At 39.3% G+C, this 24,065-nt stretch overlaps 2 protein-coding genes across 2 annotated transcripts in view; both read right to left on the bottom strand.

The window, feature by feature from the left end:
- The window catches only part of LOC149134932 (uncharacterized), a 39,415-nt gene that overhangs the window by 10,546 nt on the left and 4,804 nt on the right, over positions 1 to 24,065 (bottom strand). The window contains exon 2 of the mRNA XM_089353391.1: positions 18,102 to 22,357. Coding sequence (XP_089209517.1) covers positions 21,200 to 22,228 — 1,029 coding nt within the window. The 5' untranslated portion in view covers positions 22,229 to 22,357 and the 3' untranslated portion in view covers positions 18,102 to 21,199. The remainder of the gene's footprint in view (positions 1 to 18,101; positions 22,358 to 24,065) is intronic.
- Positions 14,555 to 18,234, bottom strand: LOC106867978 (uncharacterized). The gene is made up of 2 exons (XM_014913057.3): positions 18,102 to 18,234; positions 14,555 to 16,145 (listed from the first exon to the last, which is right to left on the bottom strand). The coding sequence occupies exon 2, from the start codon at positions 16,014 to 16,016 to the stop codon at positions 14,994 to 14,996; it is 1,023 nt and encodes a 340-aa protein (XP_014768543.1). The 5' UTR covers positions 16,017 to 16,145; positions 18,102 to 18,234; the 3' UTR covers positions 14,555 to 14,993.

Genomic DNA, 24,065 nt, shown 5'->3' with positions numbered 1-24,065 from the left:
AGGGCAAGGTCATCAGCATAGAGGAGCTCCCAGGGGCAACCTGTCTTGAACTCCTCTGTGATTGCCTGGAGGACTATGGTAAATAATAGGGGGCTGAGGACGGAACCTTGGTGGACCCCTACCTCTACCCGGAATTCATTGCTGTACTCATTTCCAACCCTCACCTTACTGGCCGCATCTCTGTACATGGCTCGCACAGCTCTCACTAGCCATTCTTCTATCCCAAGTTTCCTCATTGACCACCAGATAAGGGATCGGGGGACCCTGTCAAAGGCTTTCTCCATGTCAACGAAAGCCAGGTACAGAGGTTTATCCTTGGCTAGGTATTTCTCTTGCAACTGTCTCACTAGAAATAAGGCATCAGTAGTGCTTTTACCTGGCACGAACCCAAACTGCATCTCATCTAAATTGATTCGCTCCCTAATTAGTTGGGCTATGACCCTCTCTGTAACTTTCATAACCTGATCTAACAGCTTGATGCCTCTGTAATTATTTGTATCTAAAGCGTCCCCTTTACCTTTGTAGCAGTTGACTATGATGCTGCTACACCAGTCATAGGGTATGACTCCTTCGTGTATCACCTGGTTCGTAATACGGGTGACTAGGCTATAGCCAACACTGCCAGATATTTTGAGCATCTCTGCAGTGATTCCTGATGGGCCGGGGGCTTTCCCGGTCTTCATACTCTTAATTGCTTTATCTACCCTGGTACTATCAACTCGGATAGCTGGTCCCTCTATTGGGTCGACATAAGGCAGGCTCTCTTTCTCCCATTCATTCTCTTTATTAAGCAATCTATCGTAGTGGCATCTCCAGACCTCTTTCTTTGCATCCTCATTTAATGCAAGCGTACCATCATCCATGCGAACACATTTCTCTCCTACAACATCACTATTCTCTCTCCTACACTGTCTTGCAACACGAAATACCTCGAGTCTTTGGTCCTCACGGCGCAGAACATTGGCAAATCTTTCCTTATCTGCTTCCCCTCTGGCTAAATAAACCTGTCGCCTAGCCTCCCTTCTGGCACATTGGTACAATTCCCTGCTACCACCGTTCTTCCAGTCCTTCCAAGCTTGTTTCTTTTGTCTAATAGCCCTGTCTACCTCCTTGTTCCACCACCACGTTACTCTGGGTTGGGAGGGGACCTTACACCACCCACAAATCTGGTCGGTGGCTTTCAACAGGTTGTCCCGCAGAAATCTCCAATTGTCTTCCACGTTGTATGATGCTATATCCCCTTCTATTTCGTTAAATGCTTCAAGTAACTTGTCTCTAAGTCTCTGTCCGTTTGCAGGGTCTTTAAGCTTCCACACCCTTCTTCTCCAAGCCTGTCTAATTCTGGGCACCCATTTTGCCTTGATCCCAAAGTCGCTAACTACTAATCTATGTTGTGGGGTACATTCTTCGCCAGGGTAGGTTTTGGCATTTATAAGCCGCCCTCTTTCCCTATTTCTGGCGAGGATGTAGTCGATTTGGCTAGAGTGTCTGCCGGAGCGGTAGGTGACTAGGTGACTGGCAGGTTTCCTGAAGTTGGTATTGCAGACCATAAGATTGGTTGCATCACAGAACTCCAGCAGTCTGGTTCCCTCCTCGTTGCGGGAACCGAAGCCATAGCCTCCATGTATGCCATGGAAGCCCCCAGCACGACGTCCGACATGACCGTTGAAGTCTCCAGCCACAAAGAGAAGGTCCCTGTCACTCGTCGACGAGGTAGTTTGCAAGAGGGTGTCATAGAATTGGTCTTTCAGACCATCTGGTAGCCCAGGTTGAGGTGCATAGGCTGAGATGACAGTAGCTAATCTATGATGAAGCACTAGTCTGATCTTAAGTACTCTGTCACTTACTCTAACGACCTCGATTACCTTATCCACCCATTTCTCCGCTAGAAGTATTCCTACGCCCCCGACCCCGTCAGTGTTCCCTGCCCAGAAAATCTTGTACCTGTGTTCTTTGCCTGTGAGGAACCTTGCAGAACCTCCTCTCCATCTTACTTCCTGGATGCAGCACATATCTACGCATCTCCGTTCAAGCATCTCAACAATTTCACCAGATCTACCTTTCAGCGTGCCGACGTTGAGAGTGCCAATCCTAACAGTATGGGTGTTGGGGGTGTGGGCCTGTAGCCTGGGAAGGGGAAAAGCAGTGTCGTGTACCTGAAAAGAAAACTTGCAATTGGAAGAATTCAATATTTCGTTTTTGTATTTAGTTTGCCAGATTTATATGTGCATTCGTGTGTTAGAGCATATTTTATTGTGTCTGGGAGAAGTCATTCTCTTTTAGTGCCTTATTATTCAACACACTCACTGATGCAATTTCCACTCATTTACTTATTTACTAAAAGAGAATGTCTCTCCCCAGACACAATAATATATATTTATCTCTAATATATAAAATAGAGATGTGTGTGTATTCGCTTATCATGTGAAAACGGCTTCACCATTTACTTCCATACTTGTGATGCATGAATAATTTGACCTCGGATAAATGTTAGGCTCTTCATTTGATTTTTTTTATCAAAAATAAATAATATTGCTTTATATTTATGATTCACTTCTTTAAAAAAGGTTCCTCAATGTCAACTTGCGGTATTGACGTAGCGTGCATATAGTATTTACTCTCTCTCTCTCTCTCTCTCTCTCTCTTTCATACACACGCACACAAAGATCTATGCATATTTATGCATGTACGTATACATGACCTCTCTCTCTCTCTCTCTGTCACACACACACACACGTCCATTTCATCTGATGTGTGATACTCTGTGTGTGTGTGTGCGTGCGTGCGTGCGTGGGGGGTTCCACAATCGCCATTTATTTCAATTACTCTTGTGAAGATATTGACGTAAATCATTTTTTTCATTTAATCCCCACTTTAATTTTCGTAAAAGTTTCCAAGTACCAATGAGGCTTTTTGGCGCATCTTCAATTTTCCCATTCATGAGAGGCGCCCAGCCATCATTCATCTGAGAGTCCATCTACAGAATGTCCTCAAATTTCTATACAGCATATTTTGCTTTTTTTCATCCAGTATATAAGCAACAATTTCATTCCCGAGCAACGCGGGGTGCCTCTGCTAGTGTATATATATAGGGAGAATTTACAAAAAAAAAACAAACAAAAGACGAAGACAGGTGGTGTAGAAAACAAACAGATGTATTAGTATAATGCTCGGGAATTGAAAAAGTCTTAAACGTGTAGTGAAACCACCTCTCTCACGGTTATTTATTCACAAATGAGAACGTAGCAGGTAACAGCTCTTTCCCGCCTTACTGTGTCATCACCTGACTGACTTTTATTTTCGCGGCATTTGCCTCCAGCCCGTTCGCGCCAGGACGCAAACCGACCAACCGTAAGGTCACGTGAGAGAGTGTTTTTCTGATGCTTTCTGGAACCTATTCTGTACCTATAAATAGCCTAATTTATACGCATCACTTTGTCGCGGCTACAGATCTTCTAAGATCTGGTCGTAGACCACACACGTAACACAGCCAGCCAGTTTCCAGCGACGACATCACCAGCATCGTTCAACTACGTATTACAAGCATCGTCGCCAACGTCAACATGATTTCTCCACGTACACAAGCAACCGCAGCTTCTCTTCTCAACCCTGTTTGTGTGAATCGTCTCACCACGAAATTAACAGCCAGAACTCAACCTGCGAAGAACATCTGTATCAAGAATCCGGCCCGGCATCGAAGCCTCAACTGCACGACAAGTGACTTAGCTCTGCCTCAACCTTAACCTCTTACATACAGACCTACAATCTAACTGTGTACCTCAACAGAACTGATATATTCTTATCCGTGTTACTGACTCTTATCTATACTCTGTATCTCTTGCATTCACATACATATATTTGTACACGTAGACCACTTTGTTTACATGACGGCCTGTCTTATATTGTGTTTTATTATGTCGCGTTCACACACACAGAGACATACAGTTTAATGCTCTAATGAATCTTACTGTTATTCATCTTTACCGGTTGCGTTTCTATCTGTTCCTTACTGGCACTTCTTAGTTCTCTATGTTATAGTATTATAACATATATATTTTTGTGTCGACTGTGCGACGCGTTTAAAAGGAGCCTGTCTCCATTCGTCACCATTCTCCTTTGGTTCGCACGGTCGTTCTACAAACATTTTGAGCCTACACTTTTCCACAGAAAGAAAAAAAAATGTATGGTGAATGATATATATATATATATATATATATATATATATATATATATATATATTGAGTTGGTGCATAATTATTGCAGCCTTTTTGTAACAAATTTTATTCAACAAAAACAATAACAATATTTAACAAAAACATCTTTAAATCACGGTCTGACCGTCTGCCAAGCAAATGAGAAGCAGTAATTAAATTAGATGATGAATATGCTCCAGAATAATCATTTAAAGATGTTTCTATTACCTGTTGTTATCGTTTTTGTTGAATAAAATTTGTTGAAAAAAAAAACTGCAATAATTACGCACCAACCCAATATATAGGCTTTAAAAAATAACATAAGTTCTGAGATTGATTCATTTGACTAAAATTTCTACAAGGCAGTGCCCCAACCTGGCCACAGTGAAAAATTGAAAAATAAAAGATATATCATTTAAAAGATGCTTACCTGATGAAGTGGATGCAGAGGAACCCATTGTGCAATGAACGAATTACAGACAAAATTCAAAATATAACAAGTTTCGTGGTGAAAGCTTTAGCTTTCTTAGAAAAGCATTATCAATTTATTTATTTATGATTCATTTTAATCATAAACTCTGATAAAATATATGCGTGAAATGAGTAGGTCTTCTGAGAAAGACAGAGTGACCTGATAAAAGAAAGATTGCATTCCAGGCATGGTAGGTGGCAGCAGTGGTGGTGCCCTTTCAAATTTCAAGTTATGCAGGATATTCTTTTATTCTTTTATATGTTTCAGTCCAATTACTGTGGCCATGCTGAAGCACCGCCATACGTTTTATTTTTTTTAAGTGTGTACCTGGCAAATAGGTATGGGTCCCACTTTTCTGAACCACCAATAGAAGCAGAACCAACCCTTTATAAAATCTGGTTATAATCATACCATTTTTATTTTCACCGCAGATGTATCCAATATATCTGTAGTGGCAATTTGAAACTAGATTACTTGATATGTGATCAGACATCATGACTGAATCATTAAAGCTTCATGTGATTGATCTATTAAGGTATCAATCAGCATCAATCCATGGTGTGATTTAATCTTCTAGATCAGAGGTTCTCAACATAGATGGTATGCTCCTCCTCCTCCAGGGGGAACTGGGCATGTCAAAGGGGACATTAGGGGGCAGTGAAGTAATATAATTAACATACTAAATTTTACCAATAATTAGTCATTACAGCACAAACTTGTCGCCTCGTGGTGTATAAAAGGATATGTTTTTCAAGCTCTAATTATATTCAAGCTAGTAATTATATTATACATGATAAACCTAGCGATGGTAATTAAAATAAAAAGAGATCTCATGAGGCACAGGGAAGACATTAACTTGCAATATTTAAAATAAATTTACAAATTTTGTCTTAATTAATTTCTTAATAATTTCATTGTTAAAAGCTTATACAATCCATTTTTAGAGTAAGATTTATAAACTATCGACCATGTTAAGTGAGTTTAGTCATGATGTCTTACTTGCCACTTCGGTGGGCACTAGGCATAATAACTACTTAAAATAGGGGTGCTAGAAAAAAAAGCACTGTTGTTGAGTATTCTTCTTGTACTCTGTAAAAGACTGCTTTTAGCACCTAAACACTTTGCAGAATGTTGAAGGCAGGTGAGCGATATATGTCTCAACCAACACAGATGACCAAGAGCCTCTAGCGCCACAAAAATATCACAGTTCATTTCAGATATGTTGAGCTAGCCACATGTTGTCGTACCAATAGCTTTCTGTAATCTCAGGGCAGTACCTCTCACCCAGACTGTAATTATTGCTGTGTTGTTAACAGTAAATGGCCAACGCAGATTGTCTTCCTGTGCAACAATAAACACATCTGTGAAATGTTTCATCATCATCATCATCATCATCGTCATCGTTTAACGTCCGCTTTCCATGCTAGCATGGGTTGGACGATTTGACTGAGGACTGGTGAATCGGATGGCTGCACCAGGCTCCAATCTGATTTGGCAGTTTCCACAGCTGGATGCCCTTCGTAACACTAACGACTCCGGGAGTGTAGTGGGTGCTTTTACGTGCCACCGGCACGAGGGCCGGTCAGGCGGTACTGGCAATGGCCACGCTCAAAATGGTGTTTTCTACGTGTCACCTGCACAGGAGCCAGTCCAGCGGCACTGGCAACGACATCACCAGCACAAGTGCCAGTAAGGCGACGCTGGTAATGATCATGCTCAAATGGTGCTATTTTCGTGCCACTGGCATAGAAGCCAGTCAGCTGCTCTGGCAATGATTACGCTCGGACAGTGCTGTTAGTGCTCCACTGGTACAGGTGCCAGTCATCGAATATGGTTCAATTACGATTTCGATTTCGATTTCACTTGCCCCAACAGGTTTTCGCAAGCAGAGTTTAGTGTCCTATGAAGGAGAGGTTGGCATGGGTGCCAGTCGTCGAATTTGGTTCGATTTCGATTTCACTTGCCTCAACAGGTCTTCGCAAGCAGAGTTTAGTGTCCAATGAAGGAAAGATATGAATAAGTGAGCTGGCTACACTTCTGGCAGAGGCTACGGATTATGGTCTCACTCGGCTTGCCAGGTCTTCTCACGCACTGCATATTTCCAAAGGTTTGTGGGTGTTAATTCAGTTATCTTTTGATGCAGCTCAAGAAACATATTTTCATTTGCCAATTCGACCACAGCACAGCAAACAACCAGCTACCATAGCAACATTGGCTCAACAACATGCCATGACATGTCCATCCTTTCTTTAAGTCAGTAGTTGGGATTTGAAGGTGGTTTGACTGCTTTTTCTGCTTCTGTTGGCAGAAATTTGAGCTAACTTTTATAGAGTATTGGCAACGGCCACGCTCGAAATGGTGTATTTTACATGCTATCTGCACAAAAGCCAGTCCAGTGGCACTGGCAATGACATCGCTTGAATGTCTTTTCACATGCTACTGGCACAAGTGCCAGGAAGGCGACGTTGGTAACGGTCACGCTCAAATGGTGCTATTTACGTGCCACCGGCACAAAGCCAGGCAGCTGGTGCTCTGGCAACGTGCGTTATATATATATATATATATATAACACACGTATGCATACAAACACACATACACATGTATATATACAACAGACATGTATGTATATATATATATATATATATATATATATATTTACATGTATTACATATATGTATACCTACATATACATATATACATATGCATAACACACACACAAAAGCATATGTGTGTGTGTGTGTTGTGAATCATGCAGGCATAGTGTGGATTCGATCCTCGATAGTCAAATTTCAATTAACAGTTCAACAGCACTTTTCTCACGGTAAAACGATAATTTTTCTGTGAGTAACAGCATTTACATTTGCTACATGCCTTCGCTAGGCCGGAATAATGTCTTTGTCACTTGACCTTTCTAACCTCTTCTATTTCACCAATAGCTCGAATAGAGATATCACAGACCTCTAATGAAATCTATTGTTATCAACAATGTGTCCATCATTCTGACTAATCTTGGATAGTTATAAAAACAAGAACTCCGTAAGCAAAAGTTAGTGAGAACCCGGTTGGTGAGAACGCAGTTGGTGAGAGCAACCATCAGTTAGTGAACAGAGACCAACTAGAGTCATGGCCACAAGCAGGCTGCGACTAAAGACAAACGGCCAGAGGGAGAAAGAAGGTTACAATCAGCTAACTATGAGACACAACTTCACTCTTACTGGCTCACTTTACTTTCTCTTACACCATCACTCCATCTCTATCTGTAATTACTACTACACAATGATGAGAACACAAACACAAACTATACAAGAAAAATCTACGACATCTCTCTTTACTTCGCATGCTTTGCGATTTTATCACCTGCCCGTCGAGGCAAAGTATTATACAATGTAACGGTAAATAAATATTTTCTTTACAACTTCAATCACTGTTCTTTCATCTTTACATAATGGCAATCAACTAACGACAAACCATTACAATTGGTGATGCCGGCGTTGCACCATAGCAGGCATCAATTACAAACTGGTGACCCTCGACTTCAACAAAGAACTAACCATTAGAAATTGGTGACGACTTCGACGTTCCATATTATTGTTTACAAATTAATCACAATCGTTACGAATTGACTTCTCCCGTTACACACACACACGTGCATACGCATACATACATACACATACATATACATACACAGGTACATGCATGCATGCACATATACACCCTACCTATAAAAGGATATGGAATAAGTGGGGTAGAAGTAAGAAAATGCGCAGAAATTTGGTTGCTAAGGAGGTGGGGTGGATTATATGAAATGAACCTGAAATAGATAAATTATTGGAGTTAAGTGAATAGAATATAACAGTGGAGTATCTGTAAGAACGACCGTTCGGACTCAAAAAAGAGAAATGGTGACGAATGGAAAAACAGGACTCCTTTTATTTAGTACGCGTCACACGGTCGAACACAAGAATATTATATCAAAGATGATATACAAATATGTTATACTACGATAACATATGGCCAGTAAAAGGAAGACGATAGAAGATGATAAACACAACCGTATGAGATGAATAACAGAGATATTTATTGTGTCGTTAATATGTATGTCTGTGTGTGAGTGTGAATGCGACATATAAAAACATAATAAAAGACAGGCCGTCATACAAAGAAAAGAGTGAGTGTGAGTGATACATGTATGTGTATGTGAGATATTACAGCAGATAGAAAGAGTCAGTAACACGTGAGCATTTATACCAGTTCTTGAGTACACAATAGGATGAGTCTGTATGTGAAAGGAGTTGAGGCTGTGTGTTGCAGTGCTGATCACTAGTTGTGATGTCGTGGCTTCCATGCCGGGCCAGATTCTTGTTATACAGATGTTCGTCGCTGGCTGAAACTCTTGTCTGTTTATTTATCGTGGTGAAGCTGAGTCACCAAACAGAATCGAAGAGAGAGATGTGCCGCGGTGGTTTGGATTGGTGTACATAGTAAGTCGTGTTGACGCTGGTGGAGATTGATGCTGGTTAGTAGTAATCGTAGAATCGTGTTGCTGGTGTGGCGACGGCGTTGGTGGTCATCGTTGGACGAAGCTGTTGATGTAGTTGCTGGAACTGCTGCTGCTGCTGTGTGGTACACGGAACAGTCTCTATAGAGAAACTGAACCGAGACGAATTTGGCCGCTGAATTAAAGCTATTTAAAACAAAATAGGGGGTCCAAGACCGTAGTAGAAAAACACTATCACGTGACCTTATTAAGGGCTGTGATTGGTCAGTTTGCGTTCTGGCGTGAACGGTTCGAAGAATTTGCCGCTTCAAATAATAATCAGTCACGTGATGACAAGGAATGTGTTTTCCGCTACGCCCGCGCTTGTTTATATTTAAATGAGACGATTGTATGTAATGGCGATAGTAGTTTTGTATCTAATGGCGATAGGTAGTTTCACTACATATCTTTTAATATTAGATAGGATGTTAAATGTTCTTTGGTGTAGAAGTATATAAAAGACGTTGCTTGGAAACCAAAGTGTAGTGAAACCACCTCTCTCGGTTATTTATTTACAAATGCGAACGTAGCGGGTAACATCTATCTCTCTCCCGCCTTGGACCCTGCTGTGTCCATCACCCTGACTGACTATCATTTGCGCGGCATTTGTCTCCAGTTCTGTTTCGCGCCAGGGTGCATACCGACCAATCGTGGCCATCTAATAAGGTCACGTGAGAGAGTGTTTTTCTAATGTTTATGGAGCCTCTCTGTACCTATAAATAGCCTGTTTTATCCCCGCCAGTTTGTCGCGGCTTCTGATCTTTTAAGGTCTGGTCGTTGACCACGTAACACCAACCAGCCAGTTTCCAGCGACGACATCAACACCATCGTTCAACTGTTTACTACAAGCTTCGTCCCCAACGTCAACACGACGCCTCTACGTACACAAGCTACCAACAGCAACCGCAGCTTCTCTCAACACTACTGTTTGTGTGAATTGTTTTACCACGAAATAACAGCCAGAATTCGACACCTGCGAGAAACCCCTGTATCAAGTAGCCTGGCTCGGCATAGAAGCCTCAACTGCACGACAAGTGACTTAGCTCTGCCTCAATGCCTCAACCTCTTATATACAGACTTTCAAACTACTGTGTACCTTAACTGAGAACTGGTATTTCTTATCCGTGTTACAGACTCTTTTCTATGCTCTGTATCTCTTGCATTCACATACATATATTTGTATACATACACTCTTTTGTTTACATGACGGCCTGTCCTATATTGTGTTTTATTATGTCGCATTCACACTCACACAGACATTCTAGTTGACAACCAATAAACCTTACTGTTATACATCTTTACCGGTTGAGTCTCTATCTTTTCCTTGCTGGCAAATTTCCTCGCATTTCACATGTGAGTTCTCTATGTTATAGTATTATAATATATTTTTGTGTCGACTGTGCGACGCGTTAAAAAGGAGCCTGTTCCATTTCGTCACCATTCTCCTTTGGTTCGCACGGTCGTTTCTCTACAAAAGCATGCAGTCCATAGTGCAGGCCAGTCACCAAGGCAGAAAATGGGACAGTAGAGCCTTACTCTCCCCTTCACCAAATGCTATCTCCCCCCCACTCACTCTATCTGTGATTGTGATATAAACTAATTTTAATGTGAGAACATGAACTTCTACCAAGAGACTACGCTTCGGGCTTGATCCTCTTCTCTAGTGGACTTGATGGTACCCCACTAACAATACCCTGATGACAGGCCTGCCATGGTGACTGTAATTGGTTACAAGAGAAATTTTAGAAAATAATAGAAACTACAAATAATGACCTACTTAGAATTTAATTGCGAATCAGTTCAATTCTTCGTTTATTCTTGTTTGCATTCTGTTCAAATGCTCAACCATCATAAATTTGTTTGATGAACTTTTGGCCACAGTTGAATTCATAAACAAATTTTCGAACTTGTCAGCAATCGACGTATCCCAAAAACCTTTCTTGAGGCTTTTCCATCTCATCAACAAATCACAAAGTATGTGACGATTGCGGTTTCGTTTGAAGACCTGTACGTAGTTTCATCAAACATAACAGCAACAAATAATGTTTTGTTTTCAATCATTACCTTAATTTTGACTATCTGCATTTGGTGGCCCTTCACATCTTACCACTACACTTAGTAACTCCGATATACACTCACATCTGTCCGCTATATCTGCTGACCCCAACATGGTACCCAGAGGGTGCTTGATCGGCGAACGATACCCAAAGCTTTCATATTATCAAACTCAACCTTCGCAGGTCTGTCTCATGATAAACGACGCATGCAGTTGTGCACTCGAGGGCCAGTAGTGGGGATGTGGTGCTTCACCCCATGGCAGGTTGTAGAATGTCAGGGTAACAAGATTCAAGTGGCTCACAAGGAGATTCGAGAATTCATTTTGGTCTGTGAGACGGCTACTATGCGAGGGGCGGCATGTGTAGACGTTGCAAGAGAAACAGCAGCAAACGTGTTGTTGTTGATGAGTCGTTTCCCCTGAAGATCGACCAGCAGAGAGTGTGTCCGAGGTCCGCTCCTATAATGGATTGATGGACACCATCGACGGTGAATGCCCACGTGTATACTTGTGAGCCGATGTGGAAAGAGAACGTAGCGACTATACTCGTCGATTGTGGAGCCGTTAGCAGCCGTTTAGGGCTGGCATCGCTTTCCGTAACGGAGGTCCCTTGCCGATGCTGGGATCACGCTGAAGTTTTGCTCCTGTGTCGATTTCCTTTGTTTTTTCTTCCCTTCCTTTGATGGTACATCCAAGGAACAGGTAGCGAACAACAATTTGAAGTTTCATTGGTATCCTGCAATTGTTTTCCAAAGAATGCTCTTCTAGAGGAACAAGTCTTTCTTTCCTATGTGAGTCTTGAAATCGCACGAGATTCTTCGTCCAGATTTTCTTTTAATGACACAAGCACTTCTCTTATGAGACATTATTTTAGATACTCTAGTTGTATAAGCCCACAATTCTGAAAAACAGTTCATATAGTCAAAGCTTTTAGTGTCACAGAAATAAAATGGAAAGGAAGAAGGTATTTCTTAAAGTAGAGCCTAAGTGGTAACAAATTAAAAACTCTACAACTCCTAAACTTCTTAAACTTGAAAGCTGAAATTTGAGATATACTGCTTCTGCTTTACATTAACAGTTTGGTAAAAACTTGAGTAGGCGTTATGAGCCCCACAAGAATTTTGCATGATTTGGGTCAAAAGTGGTGTTAGATTTCTTCAGTTGGGAGAGGCGCTGAAGGTATTGGCCCTAAAGTATAATCGCAGGTAGATCCAGGGAGTATTTTGAATGATGCTTTCAGATTGAAGGAATGAATTAAGGGATATTAGCTTGTATGAAAATGATCCACGGGGGTGTATAATGTGAAAGAGATAGACATCATGATAGGCAGATAGGGGTTGTGAGTGAGTGAATAGAAGAGAGAAAAGAAAGGAAGAGGGTAGAAAATGAAGAGGTCACAGATGTGTGACGAAAGATTTATAAAAAGGAAGTGGACTTAACAAATATAGAAAAGTATGGAAGAACGGCTCACAGAGTAGGGGGTGACGTTAAGTTGTCACCACCCCAAAAGATATTGGAAGCAATGGACAAAAAAAACATCGTCTACAAGGCATATTCTGGGAAAGAAAAAGAAATGAGTACACATGGAGGCTGAAGAAATAGAAAAGGCATTATGCACAATAAGGCAAGATATAACATATCTGGCGAGAGGCAACAAATATGGAACTACTGTGGTCCATTTTAAGACAGAATCACAAGTGAAAGAACATGCCAAAACCACAGTGAAATCGGAAAAAGTAGTCCTTCTACCCACTTATCTTGGAAGAACTTCCAAGATTAGGGTAGAAGGAATCCTGCTGGACATAGATGTGGCTTGGGTTGCGGCGGCTGTTCTTCTAGAAAGTAAGGAAGAAATAGCCGTCCTCCATGTCACAGAAACAGTAAATTCGATTTGGAAAAGCAAAACAATGGACCTGATTATACAGGCTACAGTGAAAACACTGGAAAGTTTGGTGGAGACAGTAACAATCGGAGAAATGATTTTGAGAGTGTGGGTAGAGGGCAGAATCCCTCGTTGTTTTAAATGTGGCCAAAAAGGCCACATTAGAGCACACTGCCCTCTACAGAAGCAAGGAGGTCAGGAAGAAAAGGGAAAGGAGCCGGAGAAGGAGCGGGATGAGGTACAAGAGGAAAAAAAGAAAAATGAAGAAGAATGGACAGTAGCAGAAGAAAGAAAAAGGAAGCGGAAGAAAGGACAGTGTGAAGTAGAACTCCAAACCATACCCACCCCACCCATTCCCCTCCTACATAGAGCAAAAGAAAAAAAAAAGAAAAACAGACGAAAATGCTCAAAATTCCCCTTCCAGTGATAATTGTTACGCATGTATGATGACGAAGGATATAGACAAGGAATTGCTTAACAAGATATCAAAGTGGAAGACTGCTGAATTTATTAACGTAGAAGGTTGTACAAACATAATAGGATGGCATTTGTGCATGATGGTGACAGAAAGTCAAAAAGAAGAAATAATGAAATTTAAGAAAGGGTAGAAATGTTGGAAGGTAAATGCTGATCTAAAAACGATACCGGATAATGTGAGATACAAGGTGCTGCTTTTGATTTTAGAAATAGTAGTACAATATATGGTTAATGTTTACAAGTACACTGGCACGAAAAAAATCAACCTTTTTCTTTTTTTTGAAAATTTTTCAGCGGATACTTGTTTTCGGTTAAGGAGATTCTCAATATGCCAAAAACCATGTGTTTCAAAATTTTAAATTACCTCCTCCCCATCCCAAATTTTTACATTTTAACTTTTTTTCAATCTTCGTGGGAAAATATGGAGATTAAGAATATGGGAAAAAAAAAAATTAATTTCGGGGCTAATGCAGTTTTGCACCTCTCTTTGAAAATAAATTTTTTCGGATTCCTACGTTTTATATGTCGGAGATTACGAATATGCAAAAAAAAAGAAAAAAAATACCCACCACCACTTCCCTCCTCATTTAAAATTTTGAACTTCTTCGAAATTTTTTCCCCAATGTTTTCGATGACGGAGATTCCGAATATGCAAGAAACCACGTTTTCAAAATTTTCAATTCAATAAGCATATAGATATGTGTATGTAGGGATAGACAGATAGGTAGGTAGGTAGTCAGTAGTGATCCTTTTGGTATACAAAGATCAGATGTATGTCTTACTAATTCAGTTGGATTACTAGTAGTAGTATTAGTAGTTACAAGTTTTTTCACTCTACCCATATCATATGATATATGTGACCTATGTTTTTAATATATGTAACATTAAAAATGAAGAATTTACTACAATTTCCAAAGGATACACAAAACATGTTATAAACATTTATAGCACTTTAATAACATTCTTATAAATACATTCTTTAATACAAATATCATAATAAGATGCTTTTATATCATGTTTTCGTAGAAAAGTCAGTGGAAAGGTTTATCTCCATCATTAAAAGTACATTTATGAGTAGATATATAATCACTACAAGTAAATGATTTACCACAAATAATACAGTTGTATGGTTTTTCCCCAGTATGAGTACGATTGTGTCTTATTAAACACCTCAAGTTAGAAAATGTTTTGCCACAGATTCCACAGTGGTGTGCTTTCTCTCCAGTGTGTGTACGTATATGCCCTTTTAAGCTGCCACTATTGGAAAATTCCTTCCCACAAACTTCAGTGATATGGTTTTTCTCCAGTATTAGTACATTTATGAATAGGACGGATTTTTCAGAAAATCCTTCCCCAAATATTTCACATTAGTGTGATTATTCTCCAGTATGAACACGTTTATGTCTTGTTAAGCTGGTCTTAAGTGAAAATTCTTTTCCACATACTATACAATGAAATGGTTTCTCTCCTGTGTGAATACGTCTGTGTCTTATTAAACTACCATTTACAGAAAATGCTTCACCACAGATTTCACAGTGATGTGGTTTTTCCCCAGTATGAACACGTTTGTGATTTCTTAAGCTGCACCTACCAGAAAAGTCCTTTCCACAAACTTCACAGTGATATGGTTTCTCTCCTGTGTGAATACGTTTGTGTAATGTTAAAACATATTTTTCAGGAAATGCTTTTCCACAAATTTCACAGCGGTGTCGCTTTTCCCCTGTGTGAGTACGTTTATGCCTTATTAAGGTACGACTAATTGTAAATCCTTTCCCACATACTTCACAATCATATGGCTTCTCTCCAGTATGAACTCGTTTGTGGACTGTCAAAGATTCTTTCACAGAAAATGTTTTACCACAAATTTCACAGTGGAAAGGCTTCGAATGCACACCTCTGTGTCTTTCAAAGTTACTGACATTAGAAAATGCTTTCCCACAATCATCACATTTGTATGGTTCCTCCCCGGTGTGAGTACGTTTGTGTCTTGTTAAATTATTAACTTGAGAAAATGTTTTGCCACAAATTTCACAATGGTATCGTTTTTCTCCAGTGTGAATAAGCCGGTGACTTCTTACGCTATTGAACTGTGAAAATGCTTTGCCACAAATTTCGCAGTGAAATGGTTTCTCTCCTGTGTGTGTACGTTTGTGTTTCTTTATATAACCTTGATTAGAAAATGATTTTCCACAGATTTCACAGTGAAAAGGTTTCTCCCCTGTGTGTGTCCGTTTGTGTTCTATTAAATTCGCTTTCTGAGTGAATGCTTTCTCACACACTTCACAGTTGTATGGCTTTTCCCCAGTATGAGTGCGCCTATGAATAGCTAAATTACATTTAGTAGTAAGTAGTTTGCCACAAATACTGCATTTGTAACGTTTGCTCATTTTCTGAAACATTCTCTCAGTTATATTTTACAGGTTTATTCTTTAATTCTGAAGACATTAATTGGTTGATAAATCTCTATCCAAACACAGTAGACTTGCAGTATCCTCTGCAGAAAATCTTCTTTCAAATGGATATATGTACTGAAAGAAAAAGAAAATAAATGTTAGATACTAACAACCAAAAAGTTGTGAAATGAATAGCTGTTTATGTGGTATGTGATTCATTATTCTCAACAATATCTCATAATCATAGATCAGCGAGCCACAACCTTTATCTATGTTGTCTCTGTTCAGGATTAATAGAAGATTCCCAAAGTCCTCATTATTATTATTTAATATCCGTTTTTGATGCTGGCGAGAGTCGAACAGTTTGACGGGAACCAGCAGGGCCACCAACAGTCTCCATTGTCTGTTTTGGCATGGTTTCTACAGCTGGATGCCATTCCTAATGCAAACCACTTTCCAGAGTGTATAACGTATTCTCCTCCAAGTAAACATTTCAAATAAATGCTTTCCCTCATTTGTTGTAGGTGAGAGTGTTGTTATCTTATTTCACAGCAATAATTAACAATGCTTTTCCTACATATTTCAGAGTCTGCTTCTATCACCTGTTTATGTCTGTGATTAAACAAACTGATCAATTGTTCATAAGATTCAAACTCGGCAGAATTAGATGAACAGAAGTTTTCATTTCACATGGTCACAAGTAGCTTCATAAGAAATATGCAGAATTCTTCCATTACCACCTTTCAATGAATCCTGAGTGTACCTGGCTAAACGCTTAGTGACATTTTATCCATCTTCACATTCCGACAAGGTCAACTTTGCCTTTCATTCTTTTCCATCAATGAAATAAACACCAGCTGAATACTTTTATTCATGTAAATCCACTGGCCCCTCCCCTCAAATTGCTGGCCTTTTGCCAAAATCTGAAATGAATGCTTTTTGTTATTTTGAGAACAGAAAATACGCAAATCTTCTTCAGGACGAAATCTGTTTCCTTCCTCAGTCTCCAGATGAAAGAGAGATGAGAAGAAAACATGACATGTGTAAAGAATCAAATCATTGTTATAGATATACTTGATACTGAAGAATTACCAAAAACCCATTCCTGCTGTTTGGGACAGTGTTTAAATAATACCCTGTTGGAGGTAGTGTCATGGGCCCAGGGTGACTCGATTATTTCCGCTCAGTATCAATGTTTCACATAATTCTAGGCAGCAAAGTTTCAAACATTACATTAAATCCCTCCAATAAGAGAAATATTTTCTGACAGATAAAAGCATTCGTTGAATACTACTGCATCATTTTGATAAACTGTAAGTCAATAGAACCGTCAAGTATTTATTTTGAAAACAATTTCGTAATACACCAGTGTACTAGAAACTAGATATACTGCCTAATACGTATATATTTTCATGTCTGTTTAGAAGGCAGTGAATTAGAAAAATTGTAAGCGGTGTATATATTCTGGATTTAAGGACACCGACTCAAAAATCTAGCTAGATTACTGTGCCTATCATATCTCCTAAGTACCAAGAACTGGTATCGATTTCTCTTTCCAGCGATCAGATAAACGAAAGGGGGTAATCCTTCGATATAACTCGACAAAACCAAAACAAACACTCGGCTGTTTCCATGACAATTCGACAATTCACTTCGAATGTCTTCGTGAGTGTTACTGAAATGGAACGAGGAGGAGAAAGGTAGTGGGTTGTGTGTGCGTGGTTCGTGCTTAGCCGTCAGGGAGATATCCAAAGTGAATTGTCGAGTTGTCACGGAAACAGTCGAGTGTTTGTTTTGGTTTTGTCGAGTTACATCGAAGGAACGGCCGTTCACGGCCAAGTAAATTTTTTGAAACAACTCTCCAGTCACGGGAAAGTTTCTGATATTTACCAGCAAATGTGTACCTGGTCACAGAACCATCACACCTATCCACGTCAGAGGCGAGACAACATCAAACAAACGAAATAACAGCAATTTACAAGGGAAAGGGCGCGTTAATTGGGTTGACTCTTAATTAAAGGAAAGCCTTTTACATCGAACCACGATGCAAAGCAATTATCCTATATTAAACACATACAAACGTTCTCTTACCTTAATACATTGCTTCTCCTGAATAACAACCCATTGTTAACATCAAACATAGACAACAGCTGCTAAACCATTTATAGCACTTGCCATAACGACTCAGCTTCGGTAAATCTTCTGAAATAGATTACGACGGCGGTGTTATATGAATTCTATTGGTCACTTCAAGTCACGTGATCTGCAGACTAAACTTTCTTACGTTCTTTATTTGTCAGAAGAGTTTCACTTGAAGTAACCGGCAACGGTTAGCGTGGAATATTTTCTGTTGTATAGCTGTTGTATTGGTGGAGGCGCAATGGCCCAGTGGTTAGGGCAGTGGACTCATGGTCATAGGATCGCGGATTCGATTCCCAGACCGGGCGTTGTGAGTGTTTATTGAGAGAAAACACCTAAAAGCTCCACGAGGCTCCGGCAGGGGATGGTGGTGAACCCTGCTGTACATTTTCACCACAACTTTCTCTCACTCTTACTTCCTGTTTCTGTTGTGCCTGTAATTCAAAGGGTCAGCCTTGTCACACTGTGTCACGCTGAATATCCCCGAGAACTACGTTAAGGGTACACGTGTCTGTGAAGTGCTCAGCCACTTGCACGTTAATCGCACGAGCAGGCTGTTCTGTTGATCGGATCGACTGGAACGTAATCTTTGGCGTGAAAAACCTTCAGTTTTCACAGAAGATATTCATTCTACACTTGTATTGCATCCCATCTTTTCAGGGCTAAAATTGAATTTGGAGAGATTCCTCTTCACGCGAAGTTCTTTTATCAAAATATGGAATATCAATGAAAAAAACAGACACTTTTTTCCCATTAAGATCAAATTGAAATTTTTGGGAAATACGGAAAATGCACGTCGACTTTAAAATTAGTTAAAGATATTATCAAAGATTTCTGGTTGCTTTTAAACCTTAAACACCTCTAGAGTTGGCCTGTTTGTTGGTAGAAAATTGTGCACGTGATTGCTGAAGATATTTTCCTGACTAGTTAAGACTGTAGGAAGCCTTTTGGAAACAAAAGCGTACTTAGATTGAGTACAAATTGATATAGGGTTAACAAAGTGTTTAGAAGGTAAAATTAGATCAAGAGGAGGCTCATTTGTACAGAATATAGAAGCATCATTTCGATTGTAACCAAAATTTGGTAGCTCTCTGCACATGTCTGAGCATTTGAGAAGTGGAAATATTTCGGAGTTGTCCTTTCAGAAGTTGCTTATCATTAGAAATGTAAACATTAATTAAAGATAAATTCATAAAAACAGGGCGAGAGAAAAAGGGAATATTTCTGTGGTTGTGACTGGAAGTAACTGAAAGGGACTTTGTTAGAGTTATTGCCCTTGGCATGTTTGCGGGGAAACTATGGTACTCCGGGCCATCGTCTTTGTGTGTGCATGGTGGAATTGAAGATTGAAAAGGTAAAGTTTGGTGAGAATTGAAGATTGAGAATGGGGTATATTTGTGTGGGGTACTGGCAGAAGGTAACTGAAGGGACACTTTGTCAGAGTTATTGGACTTGGTAAATTTGCAGTAAACAGATATTTTAGGACTAGGCCTGTGTGCGTGTGCATGGCGGAGTTTAGAAACTGAGTAAGGATTATCTAGTTTGCAGGGACGGGTGGTTTGGTTCAAGCATTCTAGTTGTTGTGTCTGAACGGCTGTAGTGATGCTATGGGTAAAAAGCTTTCAGGGCCATGTGGGATAGGGATGGACATACACCTAAAAGAATGAGTGCAGTCACCAGCTTTGATCTTTCTGATGGATCAACAGTGAAACACGACTTTCCACTTATTGATGATTAGCTTTTCTCCTCCTTCACCTTCCACCAGTATATAGTCGTCATGTTTCTCTTCCATACCTCACTACACCTTATACTATACGCTACACCCCTAACTTTACACTTTATCTGTGGGTTCATCCTACACACTATACAGTTGCTCTCCTTACAGGTGGTTCATTCAAATGCATACGTTTCACAGATCTGGTATTTTATGGAGGTCTCTGGCCTTTTTACTACTTTAATCCATAGATTCATTTTATCTAAGGTTTTCCCAAAAACATATGCTAGTTCACCTACAAGGATATCATCTACGACCATAATACTCTGGTAGTTTTAGGTATCATACCATGAGTTAGTTGGCCTTACCTATCGATCTTCATCCTTTCCATGCTATTCCAGGATTTACTTGTCTATAGGGGACAGATCCCAATTTGCATCATTCTCTATGATGGCCTTGTATTTAGCCCTGGCTCCTTTCTACACTTTAATACTATCTCTTCGACAGCAGCTAGGTAACTGTGTGCAGTGGATGGAGTATTCTGTGTCTCCCTAATTCTGTTGCTTTGCTAATAGTATTAGTAGTAGTAACAACAATTTTCTCACTCTAACCATATTGTATGATACATGTGACCTAACAAGTAACATCAAAAATGAAAAATTTACAACTTCCAAAGAATACACAAAACATTTTATAGACATTTACAGCACTTTAATAACATTCATATACATAAATTCTTTAAAGAATAAAAAGTTTTGAATGGTACATCAATGCACTACAATAAAAACAATGGGCTATATATCTGTTGTAATTTAGTCATCCATAGTCTGATGATATTTTGGAATAAAATTCTTTCTTATAATATGCTTTCCTACAAAAGTCAGTGGAAAGGTTTGTCTCCATCATTAACAGTACATTTATGAGTAGATATATAATCACTGCAACTAAATGATTTACCACAAATAACACAGCTGTATGGTTTTTCCCCCGTATGAGTATGATTGTGTCTTATTAAACACCTCAAGTTAGAAAATATTTTGCCACAGATTTTGCAAATTTCCAGTGTGCAGGTCTCTTTGTTTTTTAAGCTTCCACTATTGGAAAATTTCTTCCCACAAACTTCACAGTGATATGTGTAATGTTAGACCAAATTTTTCAGGAAATGCTTTCCCGCAGATTTCACATTGGTGTCGTTTTTCCCCTGGGTGACCACGTTTATGCCTTATTAAGGTACCTCTGTTTGTAAATCCTTTCCCACAAACTCACCAGTATGAGTGTGTTTATGAACTAATAGGACAGATTCTTCAGAAATGCTTTCCCACATATTTCACATTAGTTATGGCTTTTCTCCTGTATGAATACGGTTATGTTTTGTTAAGCTGCTCTTATGTGAAAATTCTTTTCCACATATTAAACAGCGATATGGTTTCTCTCCTGTGTGAATACGTCTGTGTCTTTTTAAACTACCATTTACAGAAAATGCTTTGCCACAGACTTCACAGTGATGTGGTTTTTCTCCAGTATGAATACGTTTGTGATTTCTTAAGCTGCTGCGATCAGAAAAGTCTTTTCCACAAACTTCACAGTGATATGGTTTCTCTCCTGTGTGAATTCGTTTGTGTAATGTTAAAAGATATTTTTCAGCAAATGCTTTTCCACAGATTTCACAGCGGTGTCGCTTTTCCCCTGTGTGAGAACGATTGTGCCTTATTAAGGTACCACTAGTTCTAAATCTTTCCCCACATACTTCACAATGATATGGCTCCTCTCCAGTATGAATACGTTTGTGTACTTTTAAAGAGTGTTTTGTAGAAAATACTTTATCACAGATTTCACAGTGGAAAGGCTTCGAATGCACACCTCTGTGTGTTTCACATTCACTCAAATTAGAAAATGCTTTCCCACAATCATCACACCTGTATGGCTTCTCCCCAGTGTGAGTACGTTTATGTCTTGATAAATTACTAACTTGAGTAAATCTTTTGCCACAAATTTCACAACGGTATCGTTTTTCTCCAGTGTGAGTAAGTTGATGACTTCTTGCACTACTGACCTCTGAAAATGCTTTGCCACAGATTTCACAATGGTATGGTTTCTCTCCAGTGTGGACACGTTTGTGTGTCTTTATATAACCTTTACTAGAAAATGATTTTCCACATATTTCACAGTGAAATGGTTTTTCCCCTGTATGTGTACGTTTGTGTTCTGTTAAATAAGCTTTTGTAGAAAATGCTTTCTCACATACTTCACAGTGGTATGGCTTTTCCCCAGTATGAGTGCGCCTATGAATAGCTAAATTACATTTAGTAGTAAGTATTTTACCACAAATACTGCATTTGTAACGTTTGCTCACTTTCTGAAACATTCTCTCAGTTATATTTTACAGTTTTATTCTTTAATTCTGAAGACATTAATTGGTTGATAAATCTCTATCCAAACACAGTAGACTTGCAGTATCCTCTGCAGAAAATCTTCTTTCAAATGGAAATACGTCCTGAAATAAAATAAAATAAATATTAGATACTAACAACCAAAAAGTTGTGAAATGAGTGGCTGTTTGTGATTGACTATTCTCAACAATATCTCATAATCATAGATCAGCGAATCACAACTTTTATTTATGTTGTCTCTGTTCAGGATTAATAGAAGATTCCCAAAGTCCTCATTATTATTATTTAATATCCGTTTTTGATGCTGGCGAGAGTCGAACAGTTTGACGGGAACCAGCAGGGCCCCCAACAGTCTCCATTGTCTGTTTTGGCATGGTTTCTACAGCTGGATGCCCTTCCTAATGCAAACCACTTTCCAGAGTGTATAACGTATTCTCCTCCAAGTAAACATTTCTAATAAATGCTTTCCCTCATTTGTTGTAGGTGAGAGTGTTGTTATCTTATTTCACAGCAATAATTAACAATGCTTTTCCTACATATTTCAGAGTCTGCTTCTATCACCTGTTTATGTCTGTGATTAAACAAACTGATCAATTGTTCATAAGATTCAAACTCGGCAGAATTAGATGAACAGAAGTTTTCATTTCACATGGTCACAAGTAGCTTCATAAGAAATATGCAGAATTCTTCCATTACCACCTTTCAATGAATCCTGAGTGTACCTGGCTAAACGCTTAGTTACATTTCATCTATCTTCACATTCCGACAAGGTCAACTTTGCCTTTCATTCTTTTCCATCAATGAAATAAATACCAGCTGAATACTTTTATTCATGTAAATCCACTGGCCCCTCCCCTCAAATTGCTGGCCTTTTGCCAAAATCTGAAATGAATGCTTTTTGTTATTTTGAGAACAGAAAATACGCAAATCTTCTTCAGGACGAAATCTGTTTCCTTCCTCAGTCTCCTGATGAAAGAGAGATGAGAAGAAAACATGATATGTGTAAAGAATCAAATCATTGTTATAGATATACTTGATACTGAAGAATTACCAAAAAACCATTCCTGCTATTTGGGACAGTGTTTAAATAATACTCTGTTGGAGGTAGTGTCATGGGCCCATGGTCACTGGATTATTTCCATTCAGTATTAATGTTTCACATAATTATAGTCAGCAAAGTTTCAAACATTACATTTAAATCCGTCTAACAAGACAAATATATTTGTCCTTAACTATTCATGTGTCTCAGAACCTCAGAAAAATGTCAGGGAAATATAGGAACAGTTATTGTTTGTTTTAGTTGAAATAGAACTGATTCCATTAATTTTTTTCTTGTTTCCATCAGTGGAATGTGGCCATGCTGGGGTAATGCCTCGAAAGGTTTGGTGCAACTCGAACACAGTACCGTTTCTCAAATCTAGTATATATTCACTTGGTTTCTATCGTGGGAATGTAAGTTATGGTGACATAAACAAACCAACACTGGTTGTCAAGTAATAGTGAGGAGGAGGTAATACAAGACGCACACACACATGCGCACATAAAGAAGCACCACCTGAGAGAGCCTAATGCCTATGCTGCCTAACTGGTTCTAGTGCCGGTGTCATGTAAAAAGCTCCCACTACACTCTTGGAGTGGTTGGCATTAGGAAGGGCATCCAGCTATAGAAACCTTGCTAAATCAGATTCGAGCCTGGTGCAACCACCCAGCTTACCAATTCTCAGTCAAACCATCCAGCCCATGGAAAGCAGATGTTAAACGATGAGGATGATGATGATGGTGATGATAATCGTAGTCATGGGTGATGTGTAT

The sequence above is a fragment of the Octopus bimaculoides genome, chromosome 6 (genome assembly GCF_046866305.1).
Source record: "Octopus bimaculoides isolate indiv1 chromosome 6, ASM4686630v1, whole genome shotgun sequence".
NCBI classification, from domain to species: domain Eukaryota; kingdom Metazoa; phylum Mollusca; class Cephalopoda; order Octopoda; family Octopodidae; genus Octopus; species Octopus bimaculoides.
Note: the sequence above shows the minus strand (reverse complement) of the source record. Positions and strands in the feature narration are given on the sequence as shown.

Coding starts and splice junctions, on each gene's coding strand:
- LOC106867978 (XM_014913057.3), bottom strand. CDS start 16,016: ATGTTTCAGAAAATGAGCAAACGTTACAAATGCAGTATTTGTGGCAAA.